The sequence below is a fragment of the Mixophyes fleayi genome, chromosome 1 (genome assembly GCF_038048845.1).
Source record: "Mixophyes fleayi isolate aMixFle1 chromosome 1, aMixFle1.hap1, whole genome shotgun sequence".
Taxonomy (NCBI): domain Eukaryota; kingdom Metazoa; phylum Chordata; class Amphibia; order Anura; family Limnodynastidae; genus Mixophyes; species Mixophyes fleayi.
Genome location: NC_134402.1, coordinates 232952384 through 232975915, shown reverse-complemented (window position 1 = coordinate 232975915; position 23532 = coordinate 232952384). Strand labels below are relative to the sequence as shown.

The 23532-nt window shown below is 39.4% G+C and overlaps 1 protein-coding gene across 1 annotated transcript; it reads right to left on the bottom strand.

The window, feature by feature from the left end:
• Nucleotides 1–486: 486 nt before the first annotated feature.
• TMEM221 (transmembrane protein 221) lies at nucleotides 487–23031 on the bottom strand. The gene is made up of 4 exons (XM_075190854.1): nucleotides 22847–23031; nucleotides 21687–21978; nucleotides 8500–8585; nucleotides 487–1451 (listed from the first exon to the last, which is right to left on the bottom strand). The coding sequence occupies exons 2-4, from the start codon at nucleotides 21971–21973 to the stop codon at nucleotides 847–849; spliced, it is 978 nt and encodes a 325-aa protein (XP_075046955.1). The 5' UTR covers nucleotides 21974–21978; nucleotides 22847–23031; the 3' UTR covers nucleotides 487–846.
• Nucleotides 23032–23532: the final 501 nt, after the last annotated feature.

The window sequence follows — 23532 nt, the reverse complement described above, 5'->3', positions numbered from 1 at the left end:
GTTTTCCCATTGTATATAGCAAGTAGGCAGCAAAGATATGAAGCAATTTGAAAATATACAATATATCCCCAAAAATGCACAATTAAAGCTTTGCATGCAGTAATTTACCAAATGGAAGATGAAGTACAATATTTATGGCACTTGTAAAACAGATATATATAATAAAAAAACATTGTACCCCTAATTCCTTAAACTAATGTACATTGCTTCTACATATTATTCTTAGTTTATTAAACAAAACACTAAGGGATATATTTATTAAGTGGCGGTTTCTGACGAACCTTCGCTTCTCAACGCTTTGCTGTCATTTTTTTTTTGTTGTTCAAACTGCAATTTTATTAATGGACAGAACCCGATGGACTTTGTCTTTAATAAAATTGGCAATTTAAAAAAAATGACAACATAGCGCCGAGAACCGCCGCTTAGTAAATATAGCTCTAAGACATTGAAGCTTCACTGACATGAACTGTATTATAAATGCAAATGTTATTATCGCCATCTAAATAGTTTTATTTCACACAATCCATCTGAGCGAATACTGCGTTTATACACTTTCCAGTAACAATAACTCCAAATGTAGTGATTATAATTCCAGCTGTGAAATGTTTGTTATCTCTTATGACCTTTTAATGAATCAAACAATATATGATAAAGTCCTAGAATACTTGGAATTGCTTAGATTTAAAAGCTTCATTAGGATTGCACATGCTTTATGTGTGCAAATTGTATTTAGCACATTTACCAATTTAACACAATGTCTACAATAATTACACGACAAATGGAAATTTGGACACACAAAATTGAAATGATTGTTTTTCTGTACAGAGTTTGGTAGTGGTGTGACATTCATACTAGTGTGGAGTCTTTCCCTACCACTCCTGGTTTCCTTAATACCATTGTTCTCATTTCCTGGTTTACCCCATTCCAGGGCTTGGAGTTTGGCTGCATAAGTCCAGATTCAACAGAGAGAGTCCGTTGCATTCTGGGGATGTTATAGCGCTCGTCTCTGGTGCTGTTGCACATACTTCCACTCTGTTTCACCACACACGGTGTGTTGTTGAATGGTGGTGAAAGAGATTGTAGTTTCTGCTGTTGCTGCAGCTGCTGCTGTTGCAGCTGCTGCTGTTGCAGCTTCTGCTGTTGCTGCTGCTGGAGAAATGGTGGGTAGGAAAATTCACGGTGGATCTCGGGACGTGGACGCACTGGTGACATGTCTTTATCATTGTTCAGGTCAGAAGAGGGTGTAGAGTCATTAAGATCTCTCTCGTGAGCAGAGTCATTTTCATACAGGGTACTTGGCACATGCTCATGGTTCTGGCAGGTGACCTGGGAGGCTTTGTGTAGCGTTTGAGCTACTGTGACAATCATAAAAATAGAGCCCAAACTGAGTATACAGGAGCTGGCTATTCCTGTCTCAATTTCAAACAGGATCAACATGTAGAGTGAGAGAGCTGCAGAGACAGGACAAACAGTGAGGATTGGCGTTACAGATACAGGTACATTGCATATATTTCTGATAATTGAGTTAATTTCTAGTTAGGCAAATGTTATCACCTCGATATTCCTAGATATAACTTTGATTTCTTGGATTTGTGAAATCTTACGTTGGTCACACATCATAAAATTCCATGTAAGAGAAAACCAGGGCTCCACATTTTGATGAAGTGTGATTAGTACAGTGGTGGGCAAAAGGTGCCCCTCAGGCTGCCAGAGGCCTGACAAGCATTCACCTGTGGCTCCAAGTCATCTATACCCGATCTAACTTGTTCTGTGCTTTAACATAAAGCAGAGAATACAACTCAACTGGAGCAGCTGGCTTCCATGTCACGTGACCTCTTGTGCACAAAGTAGGGAGGCCATGCAGAACACCAGAGGAGTAGGAAGTGTAGTATGCTAGAAGGGAGTGTTAATGGAGAAGTGGAAAATGTTACAGAGATTATAATAAGGGGAAGGGATAAGAGGAAGAAAAAAAAGGGGATAAGCATTAAAGATAATCACATATGGACTGGAGGGTAGAGAGTAGAACTGAATTAAGAAATTGCATTTTTATTTTTAATGGTATGCTGTCCTTTCACTGTTTGTTTAAACCTTTTTGTTGCTAGTGTTTATTGGGGGAGTTTATTGAGGACTTGATTGAAGAATACTGATCACATGTGTTTTTTAACCATATATAATCATTGTAGAATGGCTGCATAGCTAGTGTGTATAGTTACAAGTGTACAAATTTAAATAGCATAATTCTGAGTTATACCGGAGTTAAACAGTCGAAGAACATTCTGCCTATTATCACAGTTACACAAGGACAACAGTCAGTATTCACCTGAAACTCCTTATTCTACTCCTCATGTTTCCATCTCTCCCTGGCTACAAACTTCACACCACAAGAAGACTGTTTTGGACTCTGCTCTTATTTTCTACTCAGCTCATGAAAGTTTGTTTTATCTGTCAGTTTATTTTCCCTGCAACATCCTCTCTGTTTAATCAGCCTGCTCTACTACTTACTCACCCACTCCCTACCCATGCTACAGCTATTCCAGTCCCCTATCTCATCATTGTACTCTCAATTCTACTCAAGGCTTTGTCTGCCATCACAAGTAGAAAGAAATTAAACTGAATTTGAACCACTCTCCTCTCTCATGACTCTGCAATAACTCAGCTACTCCATCACCTGTTCTTTATTGCTCTCCATTCAACACTTACACCCACATTATTACTCCATGGTGTCCAGACATCCACGAATAAACTACAGCTTCACTCTGCACTACTTCTCTGATTACACAGGACATTGCAATTCGGTAATTCTTTTAATTCCCCCATTTTTTACTATTTTACTCACAAATCCCAATGTTTGCTCAAATATTTCTTTCTCTCTTTTCATGGCATTATCTTTAGATCTTCATCCCTCACCCATCCTGCAACACAAACCTCTGTCCACATTGCCCCTTCATTACTTCACTCACCTCTAGTTAACACTCATGAACTCTTTTCCTATTTAAATTCAATGACTTTAACAGCCTCACCCTGTCGCCAGATACTACAAGGATGCACATCTTACAATCATCTTTCCTACCTTTCATCCTCCCTGCTTATATTAGCTGGTGATATTTCACCTAATCCAAATCTCCCTCACTTGTCCCACACACACATATCTGAACACTACAGAAATCCAGCAAACCTCAAACACATCACCTGTCTCCCCGCTCTTCTAAAGTCCTTTAAATGTGCCCTTTGGAATGCACTCTCTGTTTGTAACAAACTTACCTCCATACACAACCTCTTCCTCTCAAACAACCTAAACCTTCTAGCAATAACAGAAACATGGCTCACACAATCAGACACTGCCTCACCTGCAGCCCTTTCACATGGTGGTCTCCATTTCACCCACACCCCCAGACCAGGAGGCAGACAAGGAGGGGGGTTGGACTACTTCTCTCCTCATAGTGCACGTTTACAGTTCTCCCAAATGTCCCATCACTCACGTTCACATCTTTTGAAGTACATGCTGTTAGGATTTTTAACCCATTCTCTATGCGTGTTGCTGTCATCTATCGACCCCCTGGACCACATCAACAATTTCTTGAACACTTCTCTGCATGGCTCCCTCACTTCTTATCCTCTGACATTCCCACCATAATCATGGGTGACTTCAACATCCCTATTGCTAATCCACATTCCAATTCAGCTTCCAAACTCTCTCTAATATCCTCACTTGACCTCTCCCAGTGGATTGAATCTGCTACTCATCAGGATGGTCACTGTCTTGATCTTGTTTTCTCTAGACTATGCTCAGTTTCTGATTTCCTTAACACTCCTTTCCCCCTCTCGGATCATCACCTTATTTATCGCTCACCCTCAGTTCTTTACCCTCCCCAGTGTCAAACTCTTCCAAGCCTCCTTACAACCGTAGGAATATCAACTCTATTGATCTTCAACAGTTTTCCACCTCTCTCTAACACCTTCTCTCCCCATTTTCTACATTCTCCTCACCTGATCGGGCAGTACCCCATTTTCACCAAACCCTAGCAACTGCCCTGGATCAAGTGGCTCCAGCTACACTACATACTCCGTGTAGACTTCGTTGCCAACCATGGCACACTAAAGTAACACAAACTCTACAAAAACTTTCTCATAAAGAATAACGTCACTGGCGTAAATCTTGTACCTCTAATGATTTCATCACATATACTGGTATCTACCACCCCTATAGAAATTCTCTGGACACTGCAAAACAAACATACTTCCAATCTCTCATCTATGCTCAGACTTCTAACCCCAAATACCTTTTTAACACATTTAAATTTCTTCTCAATCCTCCTACCCCAAACCCTCCGACTACCATCAGTGCCCAGGATCTTGCTTTCTATTTCAAGGACAAAATAGATAAGATCAGACTTGAAATAGTATCATCTCCGTTGACAAGCAATCAGCTCAATTTCTTTGTGGCACCTTCTGACACGATCTCTTCATTTGATCCCACAAATGAAGAGAAAGTTTCTACTCTGTTCTCATCTTCCTACTCTACCTCCCGTCCTCTTGATCCCATTTTTTCACAAATTGGTAGGTCCCTGTCTTCTGTGCTTATTCCACCTCTAGCTAAAATCTGTAATCTAGCTCTCTCTACTGGAATTTTTCCATCACTATTCAAGCATGCAGTGATTACTCCCATTTTAAAAAAAAACTAAATTCTGACCCAAACTCTCTCTCAAATTACCGCCCCATCTCCCAGCTCCCATGCCCCTCCAAGCTTCTCGAGAGATTTGCCTACACTCGACTCACACACTTTCTTACAGCAAGCAACTTACTGGATCCTCTTCAGTCATGCTTTCGCTCTCAACACTCCACAAAGACTGAGCTGACCAAGGTTGTCAATGATTTGATCACAGCAAAAAGTGAAGGCCATTACTCTCTTCTAATTCTCCTGGATCTCTCTGCTGCATTTGACACTGTTGACCACTCTCTCCTCATACAAACGCTACAATCCCTAGGTCTTGAAGGCACTGTCCTATCCTGGTTCTCATCCTACCTATCTAATCACTCTTTCAGTGTTAATTTCTCTGGATCCACCTCTGCTCCGCTTCCTTTATCAGTTGGAGTACAACAAGACTCAGTCCTAGGTCCTCTGCTATTCTTTATCTACACCACTTCTCTTGGAAAACTAATAAACTCCTTTGGATTTCAGTATCATCTCTATGCGGATGATACACAAATCTATCTATCATCTCCTGGGGGTAAATGTATCATACCCCGGTTTTGTCAACTCCCGCGAGTTCGGTGTCTTCGCAGCTTAAATTTAAAGGGGCGCTGCCTTGTAAAGGGAAACTTCCCTTCACAATGCAGCGCCGCTTTAAATTTAAGCTGCGAAGACGCCGAACTCGCGGGAGTTGACAAAACCGGGGTATGATACATTTACCCCCTGATCTTTCACCATCTCTAATGTCTTGCGTTACTGACTGTCTTTCTGCCATTTCATCTTGGATGTCTTCTCACCAACTCAAACTCAATCTTTCAAGAACTGAATTAATAATATTCCCAGCCAAAAACAGAAGCTTCCTGCTTGACATTTATATTTCTGTTGATAACATGACCATAAATCCCACCCCGCAAGCTCGTTGCCTAGGTGTAATCCTTGACTCACAACTATCATTTATTCCCCACATCGACACTATATCTAAATCATGTTACATACATCTAAAGAACATTTCCAGAATATGCACATATCTGACACGACACTGCAAAAACCTTAATTCTTGCACTCATCATCCCCCACATTGACTATTGTCATTCCCTCCTTACTGGTCTTCCCAAAATCAGACTTGAACCCCTACAATCTTTTGCACGCAGCGACTAGATTGATTTTCCTTGCAAACCGTTCTTCCTCTGCTCAGCTACTCTGTCAGTCTCTACATTGGCTGCCTGTATTTCAACAAATCCAATATAAAATTATTTTACTAGCATACAAGGCCGTCAACAAAATCGCACCGACATTCATCTCCTCACTTATCTCAAAATATCTCCCAACTCGACACCTCCGTTCTGCACAAGATCTGCGTCTCTCTTCTACTCTCATTACATCCTCCCATTCCCGGTTACAGGACTTTTTTCGGGCTGCACCCACTTTGTGGAATTCCCTCCCTCGCACAGTAAGAATTTCTTCTAGTCTTTAAACCTTCAAATGTTCTCTGAAAACCCACCTCTTCAGACAAGCTTATATTATTCCTCAGCCAGCATCTTAATCTCTCTAGGTTACCCTATTACCACCCTCTACACAGCTAACACAAGACAACAACCCTCTGACCAACATTGCTGTGAGATTAATAACACAGCCCACTGAATACTTTTCACCTTTGCATTCTAGCTGGTCCAATGTGCAATATGATGTAGCACATGCCACTGTTTTTCCCATTGTCCCATAGATTGTAAGCTTGCAGGCAGGGTTCTCTTACCTCTCTGTCTGTATGTATTACCCAGTATTGTCTTATAAATGTTTGTTCCCAATTGCAAAGCGCTACAGAATTTGCTGGCGCTATATAAATAAATGATGATGATTTTCAGTTGATTAGCAAGTGAGTTGGCAGGTCTGAGGAGCATGTGAGAAGGTCTGCAGGGACTGTAGGTAGGTCTGAGTGGCATGTTAGGACATTTTGTAGTACATTTGGGATCTGAGGGCTTGTATGAGTCTGGGTGCATGCGGGGGCATTTTGTGGCAAGCAGGGTATACGTACATGTGGGGCTAGTTTTGAGCATGTAGAGATCTGAGTGGCATGATGGAATATTGAAGCAAGGTAGGGGCATGTGGGGAAATTGTGGGATGAATTATGTGGGTTTGCGAGGTCATTTTGGGGCTCTTGAAATGTTAGGAAATGTGCAACCCTTTTGAAGGTTGGAGGACTGCACATGTCTCCCACAAAGCATGTTCCGTTGCCCATCACTGGATTAATACATAAATGCAACATAATGCTTCTTTTTGCGAGTCAAAGAATTATAATTAATTATAGCATAAAAAAAAAACTATAGCATACCTCCCTGATTTAGACAGGCCAGTACCGATTTGAGGGCTCTGTCCCAATCACCTTTGTCCTATGAATCGGAGAGTTCAAAGGTATACCCCGTTTACTTCTGCTCTGCACAGCAAAGCAGGATAAATGGGTACGCTCATACCTGACACTAGTGTGCATGGCAATGAATGGGTCACTTGAGAGTAGGGGGCTAAGGGGAGGGCTAGTACTTTGGAAGCACTAGTACTAGGATGTGGCCACCTCCTTGTAGTGACATGACCATGCTCCCTTAGCTGTATGTCCTGATTTGAAGTGCTGCAAATTGGGAGATCTGTTATAGGATCCTAATACTGTTAAGTCAGGTGCATCAGGGTAATAAATTCTAGTAAAATGAAATAATTTGAACTTGTAATTATTTTGGGATAATTTTACAAGAAAAACAAATAATGTAACAAGACCAGAATATTCCATATTTATGTTCTATATGTATGGTTCAGAAAATATAAGATAATTAGGACTTTTGTAATTTTGAAATTAAACCTGAAATCTAAATGAAGTGACCTAATATTTGCCCAGTCCTTGCATCCTTTTCAGTGTCTAATGCTTAGAGATTTGTATTTACTAATTATATTGGTTTAGCTGCACCAAAAATCAGAATTTTCAGAAAATATTAAGTTTGGTGACCAATTTTCAGCTTTTCGAAGTATATTGTGAATGACTATAAAGTATAGACTTACCTGCATCTAAATAGCTATTCCTTGATAATAATATCTTTATTGCACAAGGCACATACATAAGCATGTAATTAAATGCCCCACAAAACATAAAACACTTAGTACATCAATCTGAACCTTTAATTAACAGTAGAGTGGATGAGTACCCAGGATCCCAATACAGGATACAACCACAACAATAAAAAATATATACTTTCATGACATTTTTGGGTCTATCTGTGTGTCCCAGAAGCCGATATTTGTATAAATGATCAAAACATGAATTAAATTCTTTTTTCCTACAGTCTCTAACATGTAAGTTTTTTCTATCTTTTTGCAATCTGTGATGTTTTAGGGTATATGCACTTGGCTGCTTGCCATGCTTCTGCTCTTATTTCTGCCTTAATAGGGATCACTAATCACTACTGTTCTCATCATCATCATCAGTTAGTTATATAGCGCCACTAATTCTGCAGAGTTATGAGTCAGTTATGCTGTGTGTAACCAGCTTTGAATTTATTGTTGATCTAAACTGGTTTAGAGCAAGTTGAAGAACATAATAGGTACACTTATGTACTGCAACTAAATGGGAATTAGACTGTTACTTGTGCAGATTACAGCGTTTCCATGTTTGCAGGTCTTCAGTTGAGTGAACCTTTTACTTGCTGTATGCTTATGTGACATGATCTAATACATGCTGACACCCTGGACATCATGTTGTGCTAGTACATGATATACTGAACAGAGCATATGTTACTGCATGGGTAAAAATGAAATCAATTAAATCTTACCTGCTAAGTACAGTGAGATTCCCAGGCAGAACAGGCAGACAGCGGATTGACGAATATTCCGGTTATCTAATAGGAACCAGTCGCACCTACACAGATGAGAATATCTCACATTGTCAGAATCACTAGAGATCAATGTTGGGCGAAAAGGTTCTTTATAGGTACCTTATACAGCTCTGAATCAACTTACTGTAATATTATAGAATATAATGGATAGTGTAATTTGGATAAAAAATACTTTTGCACATGGAAATTTATTTATAGAATCATGGTGCAAATATACGATTGTATCATGGTTTCATATTTTATGGAATATATTCTATATAACTCGATGAGAACATTCAGTAATGTGTGAAATGGTTTACTATATCTGTACTAATATATAAGTAATAAGTAACTGATATTGTTGAAGGCTTAAATGATATTGTATCATAGATATCAATGTATATAAACTGGTAAAGGTAAAGGATGCCGTTGAACCCAGGCTAACCAAAAGGAGTAAAAACATAAACCAAAGTGGATATCATGATAAGTTTTGTTGATTTGAAATAAGTAACTTATGTCTTTAATTACTTTAGGTCACTGATTTGAAAGTACATATACACAGTTATGTCCTACATTTAAAATAAAATCCGAAATGACCTACAGTGGTTCTGAATGCTGCACAAGAGTGGGTATAATGGTTGCCTGTTGATAAGGCATTGACCCAATGATTTCAAAGTGACTCATACTTGCAGCTCTCCTGGAATTTCTGGGAGACTCCTGAATTCCGGGTAGGTCTCCTAGGAAATTAGGTAATTCTCCCGCATACTGCCCACTTCCTAGTGAAGTGGGTGAGATGAAGGCATTCATGAGGCAATTTGTTGCGAAACGCATCATTTAGGTCCCACAATGAAATGATGCAGGGCCAAAATGATGTGATTCAGTTGTGCTTCAGATCAGCGGGCGCAGCATATGTATTATGTATCGGCTGTACTCTACTTATTTATTGAACTGCTAAACTTTTGCTTTTGCCAAATAAATTGCTTGTGCTTTGGAACCACACAAATTGCATAGACAATGCTTTTTGGAAAACGATGAAATTACTTTTATAAAGGATATGGAGTCATTAAGTTATGAGGAAAGGTTAGCCAGTTTAGGCATGTTTACTTTAGAAAAGAGGCGTCTAAGGGGAGATATGATTACTATGTACAAATACATTAGGTGTAATACAGAGAGCTTTCATGGGAACTTTTTACCCCAAGGACCATACACAGGACATGTGGTCATCCCCTAAGGTTAGAGGAGAGGAAATTTCACAACCAGCAAAGGAAGGGGTTCTTTACAGTAAGGGCAGTCAAGATATGGAATTCATTGCCAGGGAAGGTTGTGATGGCAAATTCAATAGATATTTTTAAGAAAGGGTTAGACAAATTTTTAGTGGAAAGCTATATCCAGGGATACGACCGTTAATTTAAAATGAAGGATAGTAGTGGATATAGGGTAAAAATAGGACTGCAATATTGAGTCTGGGGGAATTTTCACAATTGAAACAGATTGACGGTTGCTTACTCTGGATTAATTTCAAATATAAGTGCAGGATCGCAGGAGATCCAAAATAGGTTGAACTTGATGGACTGGTGTCTTTTTTCAACCTCATCAACTATGTTACTATGTTTACTATGTTACTTTAATATCTAGAAAAAGCTTCAGTTATATTTTATGGCCAGTGGAGATAGTACTTCACTTTTTAGCAAACTGCAATGTAATGTCATGTCAACTTTGTAAGATGTAACATGTCAAAGGGAGATTTAACTTTGCAGGACAAGATTATTGATATGAGATTTATTGGGTGGAGAAATTGCATGTAGAGGTTTTTTGTCCAACAAATGAACTTAGTCATTGGAGGTGGTGGAGATCGGGATTGACCTACACTTTCAGTGGTGCACTTTTTGACCATACTCAGATTGGTGTGCTAGTCCAATGGTTGATTCCTCCTCCAACCACCATAGTGGGGGATTATTTACTGTTAATTCTTTTTCTGTGAAAGACTCCATGGCAGCCATAACTATGAGTAGCTTTTTTTCCCAGGTTAGGTAGAGACAGTTAACAAAAAAACACCCTGGACGGTATGTGAGGTGGCTCCATCCTCTTCTCCTGTGTCTTTGAATGACTTCTCAAAGCTTACGTCGGAAAAATGTAAACACAATACAAGCATGAGTGGGAAATAGGGCTGCCATGGAGTCTCTTGAAGAAAAGGAATTATAGGTAAATAATAGGTTGCTTTCTCCTTTATACTCCATGACAGCCTTAACTATTGGATTAGCAATGCTTAGGGAATATAATATAATGAACAAACTCAGCCAAATATTCTGCAAATGAAAGATTCATTTGGAGACTGAACTAGGAACATCTATTCCAAACTGACCATTGGAGGTAGGTAGGATATCCAGATGATAATGGCTCATTAAAGAATGAATAGATGACTTTCCAGCTGATTTGCAAAGCTGCACAACTGAAAACCCAAATCTTGTTTGCCCAAGATGTCGCTACTGCTTGAGTTGATTCGGCCCTTAAGATCTCTGCCACTCTACAACCATTACTGTTGTAGGCCAGTTTAATAGCTTCTCTGATGCAATTGGAGATAGTTTACTTAGAAGGAAGCATGACATATTTTGGGTCCATTTGTGAGCACAAGGGGCTGTTGTGTCTTTCTGAGATCTTCTGTTCTCGACAGATATATATGGAAATTGCTCTCACTAGATTCAATGAAAGCAGTTTTTCCTCATTTTCATCTTTTGGCTGTGGATAAAAGGATGGCAGCACTACTTCCTGATTAATGTGAAATCTAGATACCACCTTCAGCAGAAATTCTGGATCACAGGCCCTGAGTATTACTTGATCCAAGTAGATATTGAAAAAAGCCTCCTTGCACCATACCCACTCTGGAAGAAGATGTAATTACCATCAAGAAAACAACTTTCAATTTCATCCATCTCAAGGATACTTTCTGTAGAGATTCAAAATGATCAGATATTAGAGCATTTAGAACTAAATTAAGGTGCCATGTCAAAAGGACTTATGGGTGGATGAATCATCTTTATTGCCTGGAAGTATCACATAATCAAATCTTGTGAGGGCCTTGGATGCTGCAAGGCCTTTGCTGAACCCATGCTGGAGGAAGTCCAGAATCTGTGGAATGGTGGTTGCTACTGGTTTCAATCTGAAGCGACAGCAGAAGAAGAACTTCTTCTAGATCCTATAATAGATATCTGATTAATTCATCTTTTTTACATGTAATAAGATACTGATTACTTGTTCTGATACCCCTTTTGTTCTGAGCTGGATCCTCTCAATCTCCTCGCCATCTGGATGCAGAAGTGGACCCTGGCACAGTAGATCCGGCCAAAGAGGCAGAGACCACTGCTGTTCTCTGAGCATTTCCAAGGCTCCTGGAAACCTCAGATGATGAGGCCAGAATGGAAGAATTGCTATTACTGCCTTTTCCATTCAAATATTTCTTAGAATGCACATGAGCATGGAAATGGAGGGAAGCCGTACCCCATCTGGAATGGCCATGTAATAGTCAGAGCATCTGACCCTTCAGCTTTTGGATCCACATTTTGTGGGAAAAATCTGGGAAACTTTACATTTCTTCTTGTCACCATTATGTCTACTTGAGGAAGGCCAAACCTTTCCAGTAGTAGCTGGAACACCTCCTGGTGTAGAGACCACTCCATCATCAAAGAATGACCTTTGGTGTCCCCTGCTAATTTATGAAGACTACCACTGTTCTGTTGGCTGAGAAAATTCAGAGATACTTTCCTTTCATATGAGAATGAAAGTGTTGAACCACTTTCCATGCTGTTCTGATTTCCAACATGTTTATGTGAAGACTTGTCTTGCACCACTTATGCTTGAAGGGGAGCTCCCCAACCTGTAAGACTTGTATCTGTTGTTAAAATCATCTACTCTGACTCCAAGATTTATATCCTTTTTGCTTTTAAGTTTAAGCGACTATCTGGTGGTTCTTGACAGGGCAATGACCAGTCTCATAGAAGCCCTCCTATAGTTACATTTCCTTATGTGCTCAGGCATCCTGCCCACAAGATTATACCTATGGAGGCTGGGAATATCCTTACCAGTTACAGACCTTTTCTTTATTGTGACCTGTCCACAGCTCATGTTCTGGGGATAGGATCTTGGTACACCTTTCCTGTAACAATGACACTCTGTGTATAGTGTCATTTTGGGCACCCAGGAATTTAATCTTTGTGACGGTTAAGATGATTTTAAATATTGTTCACAATCCAGCCATGCTGATTCAGAAACTGTATTACTTTAGCATTATTGCAACTGACACTAATTTCTGAATTCCCCACTACAAGAATGTTTTTCAATAAGGCCGTATCTTGACCCGTTTTACCTCAGTTTTACTATAAGTGTAACTAGCACCTTGGTAAATATCCTTGGGAAGATCTCAGCCTGAAGAGCAGGCAAGTGAACTGAAAGTGTTAGCCCAGTATACAAAATCTAAGAAGTTTTCTGAAATGACAGCCACAGGGATATGAAAATAAGCATCCTGAAGATCTGTGGAGATGAAAAAGTCCCCTTCGTCAATGGTCATGAGGATAGAATTCACATAAGGAAATGCCTGGTGTGGGGTAACTTTTCAAAATCAGGGTTGTGCAAAAGGACCCTGATGTCTTTCTGACCAGGAGCAGTCTAGAGTAAAAATTTTCGCTTTGACCTGCTGGAGCAATAAAAAGTGCATGAGACTGATCAATGTTTGCAGACTGCCTTGCGCTGTTAGGAATTCAGCATTTGTAGATGGAACTTTAGACTGAACAAACTGGTTTGTTTTGGGTTCATTATGAAATTCTCTTTCGTACCCATTTTTTACAATATTCAGCACCCATTGATTTGTGATGGAGTGGGACTAAATGTCTGTCTATCCCCTATTGGTATCACTGGGGCATGACTCTGGTAAGCGTCATTGCCTAGTCTTCTAATCTGACCCTCCTTTCTTTGTTCTTGAAAACAGAAAAGGGTTGCTTAGCAGAGTTCTGCATATTCCATTTTCCATAGCGCCTCCCAGGCTTATAACTCCTCACAGCTCCAAAGTGCTGATGAGTCAAAAAAGGATATTTAAACCTTCTATCTTGTGGTTAGTGGTTACACCAAGCCCCAGAGGATCACTGTATAACAGTTCCCAGTTTATCACCAAAGAGCAGGGATCCTGCAAACAGAAAGCTATTCTAGGATTGAGCGTCTGCAGCCAAAAGGTGCAGTAAGAGAGCTCTTCTAGCCACCGCTGTTGAGGCCATTGTCCTGGCAGAGAAAACAGTGGTATCCAGAGATGTTTCACATAAATATTCTATGCCCCTTTGCATTATCATTTGCATTAGCGCTTTCACCACTGAGGTCAGAGCCACTAGACTTCAGCACAATTCCCAAAGAAACCTGCAACTTCTTAAAACAACTCTTCATTTTCATATCCATTGGATTTCTAAGAGGAACCTTATCCTCAATTGGAACCATAGTTCTAAAAGACAGACTTGCCACTGAAGCATTGACTTTAGGTGCTACACTCCATTTCTGAGCCTCCTCATCATCAAAGGGGTACATACGATCCAACCTGCTTAAGTTAGGTTGATACTTATACACTTGTGTCCATTCCTACAATACTATCTTCTTTACCATTTGACGTAATGGAAAAAAAAACCTCTAACCCTCAAAGATGGTTCATTGGATCTCTTTGAAAGGCTGCTCTAGATTCATACCCATAGATCTATAAATAACGTTCCACTGTTTCCAGATTAAACATTGACTCCTTGACTTACCCACACTCCTTATTAGAGGAGTCCTTCATCTGCTGGGGAATCAAAATCTGATTGCTCACACATGACTTCCAATCTATGCTTCTTTGAGACTTTTTTAATCCCTGCATGGCACACAAATATTCCTTAGTGACAAATGCTTTTCACATCCACTTTATAAGATCCTTATATTGTTCTGGTGTCTGCCTTTTCTCCTTTGCTTGCAAATTGTATGCTGCACAAACCATTCCTTCCACTCCTTAAATTAAAGGCTGATAATAGGCTCCACATACTCTTTATCTTGCCTTCTTTTCTTTCTCCAGGCTCTACAAGTGTATTGAAGATAACTAAATTACTAACTAACTACAGAAAAGATACCATACAAAGCACCACTATACTTAGCGGCTTATCTACTGCTGGTGCTTTTTGGTTGTTTGGTGTCCGACTTGGGCTCCATCCATGAACCGCCTATAGCAGATTTAGCGTACAAAACGCTTTCCTTCAATAGGGAGAGCGCCAAGTAGCTCCACATATGTACACATACTGGTCCTCTATCCTATGACCTGTGAAGCGAATCTTGCACATGCACCTACCACCGCCAGCCAAGAACAGGGGCCAAACTCAAAAGTACATCATGCGCACCAGGTCCATCCATGGCTTGCATCATTCACTGGTGCATTGTTGAGATTTCCAAGGAAGGTAAGCCCCTGCCTACACAAAATAACAAACACTACCTGCACTTCCTGTGCTAGAGTCAGGAAAAGACACATGGGAAGAAGACGAGCTTCCTAATATGCCATCTGGGGTGTGTTTTTTTGTTCCCTCTATTTACCCAACCTGAGAAAGAAAGCTACCCATAGTTCTGGGTACCATAGAGTCCGAGGAAGAAACATAATGTAAACAGCACATAGTGCTAGGCTTCTAAAAAGTAAATGATAAAGCGCGTGTGTGAAAAACTAAAAATTCAATCCTTTATTGAGATAAAGGTTAATTAAAAAAATGTATGCAAGCCCATATATTTCAATTATATTAATTACTTAGATCAAATCACTGAGCCTAACTATCCTCATAGTGAAAAAAACTTCATACCTCCAAACTGTCCCAATTTAGAAGGTATAGTCCTAATTTAAGGGCATTGTGCAACCATCCCAATCAAGACAGATTTGTCCTGTAAGTTGGGTGTTATCTCCCATTCATTGTTGCTCTGCAGCAGCGGTGAACAGGTGCCTCATGCTCTACAACTGGTGCGCAGCAATAAATGGGTGATTGTAATCAAGGGGGAAAAGGGGCAGCCTAACGCTTCAAAGTGCTAGACAAGCCCCCAGGGGAGTAGCCACATCCCTCGTTGTGATGTTCTACACCCCTACGCCCCCCATTACAATGTGGCCATGTCATCGCAATCTGAACACATCTCAATCAGTTATCTACCCATGTACATAATCCCATGTTCCAGTCCCAGTGCTTTTATCTTATGTACTACTATGTTATCTGGAAATGTATCTAATGCTTTGTAAAAATCCAAATATACTACATGAACTGCATTGCCATGAAGCAAAACTGATTAGATTAGTTTGGCATACCCGTTTCCTTCAAAAAAATGTGTAACCTCGTTTATTAGTTTATTTTCAATTATATATTTCTGGATGTTGCACAAAATGTGTCCCATTAAAAATATAGGGCGAGAGTGATTCACTGAACTGTTGCAAAGAGAAGTCTTTTCATAGAGTAGAAATAGCCTTGCACCGCTCCGAACAGTTAGGAACCCTCCTAGAAATGTACCCTCTCCAGCTTCATTTATCTCATTTCAGTCGTTTAGCTACACAAAATAACATCTAGCTTTTGCGCTGCACAGCAATAACAGAAGCACCTGTATTTTGCAAGGAAACCCCTCACTCCACCCAACTGCTCCAGTCAGAAACTTGGCTCCTCCGGAAATGTTGCTTTCTTACTCTGGAAACCCATGTGATTTAGCAGAAACACAAGCATCAATGGGGCACATTTATCAATATTCACATAAAGTGAAAAGTAGTTTTCAATCCTTATCGCAATGATAAGGATTGAACTACTTCTCACATTTATGTACAGCCCTGCACAGAAACAGCAGTTCTGAAAAACTGCTGTTTCAGTGATAAAAAAAATCATACTTACCCCCCTCTTCGGAAGCGCTGTCTCCGGGTCTTCTCTTCACTCTTCAATTGCGCATGTCCAGTTCCAAGAACTGGACATGCGCACACAGATCCCCTCTCTGTCTCTGCAACGATAGTTGCAGAGAGAGAGCGCTGAGTGACAGGGAGGGATCATGTGATCCCTCCACACATGCGCTGTCCAGCTCTGCTCTCCGGAGCAGAGCTGACAGCATTAGATTTCCTCAATTCGGATGATGTACGCCAGCTTCAGCTGGCTTACATTAACATGACAAGTTCCCGAAAAAAATGTTTTTTCGGGACTTGTTAGATTGCGGCCAGGAGCAGTCACCATTCTGTTGAATGGTGACTGCTCCCAAAAACGAAGAGGAATGCAAAGCAGCAGATATCCATGATATATGCTGCGATGCCCCCTTAATAAATTTGCGGAGGACACTGTGGGACCTTAATGACCCGTTAAAAGCACTATCGTGCTTTATTAAATATGCCCCAATAAGCCTCTATGAGCAACCACGAAAAGCATTCATGAAACTGTCCTCCCTACTACTATAATGACTTATACAAAGCACACATAAGCTAAAAAACTTCATATTACGCAGTCTCTAAACAAAGCCTTAACACATTACACTAACGCATACCTGCCATAGTGTCTGTTCTTACTTTACTTATCTTGCCAGATACCAGAGGATAGGTGCAGGAAGCATAACCATGTTGCGCTCCCACTCATTAACAGCATCACACAGCAGGGTGAGACAAGGATGACGAGATTGACTCTGAATCCCATCATCAAGCCTTGCCCCTCACACTTCTCTAGGAAAGTGGGCACGAGGTGGGAGGGTGCAATGATCTCCCGAGAATCCTGAAGAACTCTTACAAATCTGGGGGTCTCAGAGAGAGTAGGCAACTATGCACTAACCTAGGACTTCACTCCATACATTAGTACTCATGCCATCATCATAAAACCCACTCCATTATTTACACAATATTACACCACCATTCCCATGCCCTTGCCTGGTAACAATAAAAAATCAATATGACTTTTTCATGACAAATGTACACCTCTTTGGGGTATTCATTTTATGGGTGATTCCTGCTCAAAGCATGTTAGCATATTCTAGTCCTCTGTGCCTGTGCTGTATACACATTTTAATTAGACATTGGGCTTCATAATTACAGTTTTATTTTTTAAAACATGCTATATGTTCTAAATGTTGATGAGTGCTGCCATCTGCTGTTTACATTGTGACGTGATGGCAGACTGGACTGAATTTACATTTTTACTCTTTCCAGCATAGTAATAAAATTAGACTGGGTATTAAGAGATAGACAAAGGTAACTTACAACATTGCACATTTCTAGCAACACCTACAATTGTGTAAAAGTAGGCACAGAATGTGAGTGTGATCCTAATTAAGCGTGAGGCAAATAAATAGGTTAATTTCTGCTTCATGAATTACACATTGAGGTATATTTACTAAACTGCGGGTTTGAAAAAGTGGAGATGTTGTTTATAGCAACCAATCAGATTCTAGGGGGTAAATGTATCAAGCTGAGAGTTTTCTGTAGGGTTTGAAAAACCAATCAGATTCTAGCTATCATTTATTTAGTACATTTTACTAAGTGACAGCTAGAATCTGATTGGTTGCTATAGGCAACTTCACCGCTTTTCAAACCCGCCGGAAAACTCTCAGCTTGATACATTTACCCCTAGCTGTCATTTTGTAGAATGTACTAAATAAATGATAACTAGAGTCTGATTGGTTGCTATAGGCAACATTTCCATTTTTGCAAACCCGCAGTTTAGTAAATATACCCCATAGTGTTTGTTCTTACTTTACTTATCTTATTTTGCTCTGATGAGCCTTTGAAATATATGCTGTCTATGAGGTGACTTAAAAACTATAAAACTTTTATTATTGGAGCCAGTGGTCGAAGTGTCTGTATGAAAAATGTAATGGGAATGTAAGTGAATGGAAATTTTATGGTTTTACAATAAAAGCAATAGGAGAAGTGGCGGTATGGCATACCACCGTATACACCCCCACTGTGACCACTGATTGGAGTTCACAGATCATAATCAGAGCACCACCACTTCACTTTGGCAGGGCCATAGGAAGCTCCATACCACCCCCCCTTGGGCTCTGCACCCCTACCTCCATTTCATAGCCCAGTGCCACATTCTCACCCCATCATTAACAACAGTGCCAACAGCTTCACAGCACAGCGTTGTATTTAAACTTCCACAAACACTGGGTCAATAGCCAACACTGCTTTTCAAGACAAATATTGTCTTAATATCTACAACAACACTTTTTGTAATGTTTTTTAGCATTTCAAAATACTTCTAATCTGTTCTTTAAGTTTTGTTTGCATTGTTAAATAATACAAATTATTGTAGTGTAAATTCTTGCCTGGTAAATTTTATAGTTTTGGTAAGGCATAATAATAGAATTGCCGAGTCTTCATTGGTAAACTGTACTGTCAGTCGGTGTATTATCTCAAAAACACAGAAAATGAAGTGAAAAACAAGATGTTTACAAATCCTGAAGTAGTTTAACTGCTGCAACAACAGGTTGTATTTCTATGGTAAAGTGTATGTAAATATATATATATATATACACACACATACCATTTGATCCTGCCTGTACTACTACCAAGCACATAAGGGCCAGTTCCCAGCTGTTGACTGTTAGGAGTTAATGGTCATGTGGTCTCTAACAAGCTGGAAGAAGCTCCATGCTGGGTCATTGTTTTTAGGAGCTGGTCAGAACAAAGGGTGAGCATCTGAAATCTGGGACAGAGACTGAGGGAGGCAAAGAGCAGCCTCTTGAAATGTAAGGGTGGAACATGAGCTACATGTAATGAGGGGGTTGATGGAGGCCACTATGTACTATGCTGGGAAATCATGTTCTCAGCACCAGGCTGATTTTATAATATCTCATTAGAATAGGGCTGTATCCCTGCTACAGCAGTAACTTAGAATGGCTTTGTTATAGAGAAAGCGCACTCAATCTCTGTGGCATTGTGTAAAGTGGAATGGTTATCCACTTTTTTTGGGTAAAGTAACCATACAGAAATCATGTTGCTTACATTTTTGCATCCAAATCAATATACTAAACCCTCCTGTACTTTAAATTAGTATTGCAGTAAAAGTAGTATAAAGCTATTACAGCAATATGAATACTTACAATCCTAGATAATATATATCCTGGACTGCTCAAGGCTGGGGCTACACTATCAAATGTGTCATGCAACAAGTCGCCTCTGTGTGGTTTGCAACTGCCTGCAATTTGTAATTTATTTTACTAAAGTTCATTGGTGCAATTTATCTTAAAGCCGTGTGTATTTCAATAGCAGACTTCAGTGCAGCAAGTCGTAACAAACTTATGCCATCACAAAACAAAGTGTCAGCCAATCATCGGAGTAGTTGGCTCTGATGATGATGATACAGTGTTACTAAAATCTAAGTTGTTGTTAATGATCAGTTGCATCAGGCAATTCGCTAATGTAACAACAGCTAGCAAAAGAAAGAGTGTAAGGCAATAAAGAAGAATAAACAGGTATTCCACTTTATTTAAAAACTTTATTAAATGACCTCCCATCCTTGGAGTTTAACTTTGGGGTGAGATCTCAGCACATATAACTGGGATTGCTGCCGATCACCTTCAGTTCTGTGGTCTCCATAGCAGAGAATATCCAACAAAGCTCTAATTGAAAAGCCTTATTGCTGCTGTGCTGGATCTTACCTGCTATGGAGAGAGCAGAGCAGATGTCCTGATCATATGTGTGCTTCAGAACCCTGCTAAATACAAGTGACTGGTGGGAGTCCCAGGGGAGGGGCATCTTAAATAAAATGCTTTAATAAAGTAAATTCACTATTGCTCTAGACCTTTGCACTCTTAGGCCTGGCAACTATAGCCATTTAAATATGTGATTGTTGCTGTATATTCCAATATGCATTGGTACTATGAGACTGTGGCTGTTCGTTTTGTAATAAAAGCTATTTCACTTAATTTCAAATTTGTCTATGTATTTCATCTCATCAAATGACAGTTCAAACCTCCTATTCCCCCTAGCTCAAGCCCCGGGGTTGCTCCGCACAACGGTTTTTCCAGTGGCTCCATTGTTCTCACAGCCCTGTTTGAAAACACAAGTGGTGGAGGGTGTAATGTGAGCAACAGGACCAATCATAAGCTGCAGTCAAGATTTTGCAGTTTTTGATTGGTCTTCCTGATCACGCCCCTGCTTTGCAGCCATTTTACAGTGGTAGTTCAATTTTAGCAACTTGCAAACACTGTAGATGGGTGTAGTACGAATGAACGATGATGTAAACACCGACAGTGTGTACACCTGCTTAATTATTACGATACTGAACAGAGCGATATGTAAGAAATACCTACTTAGCTATAAACAGACACAGGGCAGATCTTTTAAAGCGGCAACGCACTGACCCATTTCATCATGGTAATGTTAATTGTATTGCTAACCCTAACCCGCAACCTCAGCCTAACCCACAGACTAAGCCTAACCCTAACCCCTAACATAAAGGTAAGTACTTATATGGGTTCGTGCGTTGCCGCTTTAAAAACCGAATGTCCAAGTTGTGGTTGGAAATGACGTCACTTGGATGTGTTGCCTTCCTCACATCGGATCTACCCTGTGTCTGTTTACAGCTAAGTAGGTATTTTTTACATGTCCCTGTGTTCAGTATCATAATAATTATGTAGGTGTTTACAGTATTGTAAATACCATTACCACCCCTATAGACAAACAGGATTTTTGTGTTATCAACTCAATGTATACAAGGCTTACTATTAATTATTGGATGTTTATTTTCTAAAGACTGATCTACTTAACACCATATTCACAAGTTTTGAAAATATAGCTACTCTGCGTTTAAAGATTAATTTTGTTGATTTGACATTAGTAGCTTTAAAAAAAAATACATTAGATGTGTGTTAATACGTTAAGATGTTTAAAAAGTGATACTAACACAATTGTTTAATCTAACTAAACTTTTGTGAATTTGACCAAAGTCTCTAGATAAGCAGCTTGTGACATGGTTAACTTCAATTTGGGTTGCCACACCAAATTTTTGAACAGAATGCACATATTACAGGCTTCCTTTAGATTAATTACTGTAATTATAACATGTAATGTGCAAAGGATACATTTAATATATCAATCTGTCTCAAATTGTCTCTCATGAGGTTTTACATCTTAGTATATGAGATTTTCATACACTCACCTGCTGGATTCGGAGTCCTCACGGCAGACCTCAGCAGTGAAATAGGACTGGAGTAGACACAGCAGGAGACAACTGGTGTTGACTGCAAGACACAGTGCAGCCAGTACTGCGGAAGCTGGCAGTAAGATCCTACCAGCTCCTGGGCCTAGCCCAGCATTGAAATCCCCCTGTTTGGTTGCAGTCTGAATCTGGAAGATTAGGGTAACCGAAAGCAAAGCCATGATGGAAGCCAGAATGCCAAAGAGAGCCAGGACTATTATGGACTGCTGGCTATAGTGGGAAGGCATTTTTTCTGTTTGCAGAAAAGAGGGAATATGGTGTTTAACTTGTCCTCCCTTCTGCCCCCAAAATACTGATCACATAAACTAATGCTAACTAGTAAAAAGTTCACCCCAGCAAAATATCTACAATTTTCAATTTAAAACAAAACATTTGACAACAATGCATAGAAAGCACATGTAAGATTTAAAACTGAGAAATATCTAATACATATTATATGCTCTTAGCAACGCTAACCATTTTACAAGCCAAAATCATTGCTAAGTTGAATAGTCCACATATCAGCAGTTATCTTGCACAATTATATTGTGACACTATACTAAAATATCTAATTAAAATACGTAAATTAAAGGAACTAGTGTAATTGTTCTAAAATTTGAAATTTGACAAATTTAGACATCATTTTTCATATAAAATAAAGAATTTCCAAAGTCAAAACTGTTATTCAGTAATAGACATTTAAAAAGAAACAATAGGTTGTATAATTGGGTATTCGCCAAGGGAAACAGCAAAGTATACATAATTTAAAAATAAATTTAATATGCGCTCATTATTACTACATAAACTAATACATTCAGTGTTAAAAGATTTCTGGGAAAGTGTACACAGGCAAAGAATAATAATTCAACAGAAGCATTTACTTAATAATGTCCCAAGCAAAGCTGTTTTATAAAAACTGATTTATATTCAAATATAACTGAATAATATAACTCGGAGACAGTATACAAAACACCCAGAGTTCAACATAACATAAAATCATATCTCACAAATCTTTGTCAACCTGTCACCAAAACAAATCCAAAAGAATCTCTAAACCACCCACACTACAAAATGTGCATACATAGATGCCATTTTCTTCTGAACCATTATATGAAACTCACCATACTGTGACTTTTTTTTGCATTACTCCCTGAAATAAATTGTCTTTTTTAACCTCTTCATGGACTCCTGAAAATGACCTCTTGTAATTAATCGATGAGTTATAGGGTAAGTAATATATATATTACATATGTAGAAAAAGAGAGGGAGTTCTGAAAAGATAACCTCTTTTCCCAGATTCGTGGAAACTCTGGGGTTTCCAACAGGATAAAAGAAGGAATCTCTGAATTGTTTGGTTCAGGGCAAAGAAGGAGGGGGCAGGGGCGGGAATTTCAACCGTCTTTTTAACCTCTACCCCTGCCAGGAATCAGTGTGTCAAAATTGCGGTTAAAGATAATTTTCAGTTGAACATGGAACACTTTCAATTCATTTTAGAAATATTTACTAGACATTAGTACACTCGCACAATATTAAACACATTTCATTGCAGGCACTGTTTCACACTAGCTCATTATAGAGCTATATAATTAAACATGCCCCATATTTTGTGATTTTTATAATGACGGTATGTGAATTTGTATTGTTTATGCAGTGATATATACATTAATGAAATACATTTTTTAGAAAGTGTAGTTCATGCATTTTGAAATTAGGAAGCACTAAGCACTTAAACTGTGTAATTCCTCATTACATAGAGAAGCCCCTTAAACATGTCCCTGCTATGTGCGCATATTGGTCCCAACAATAG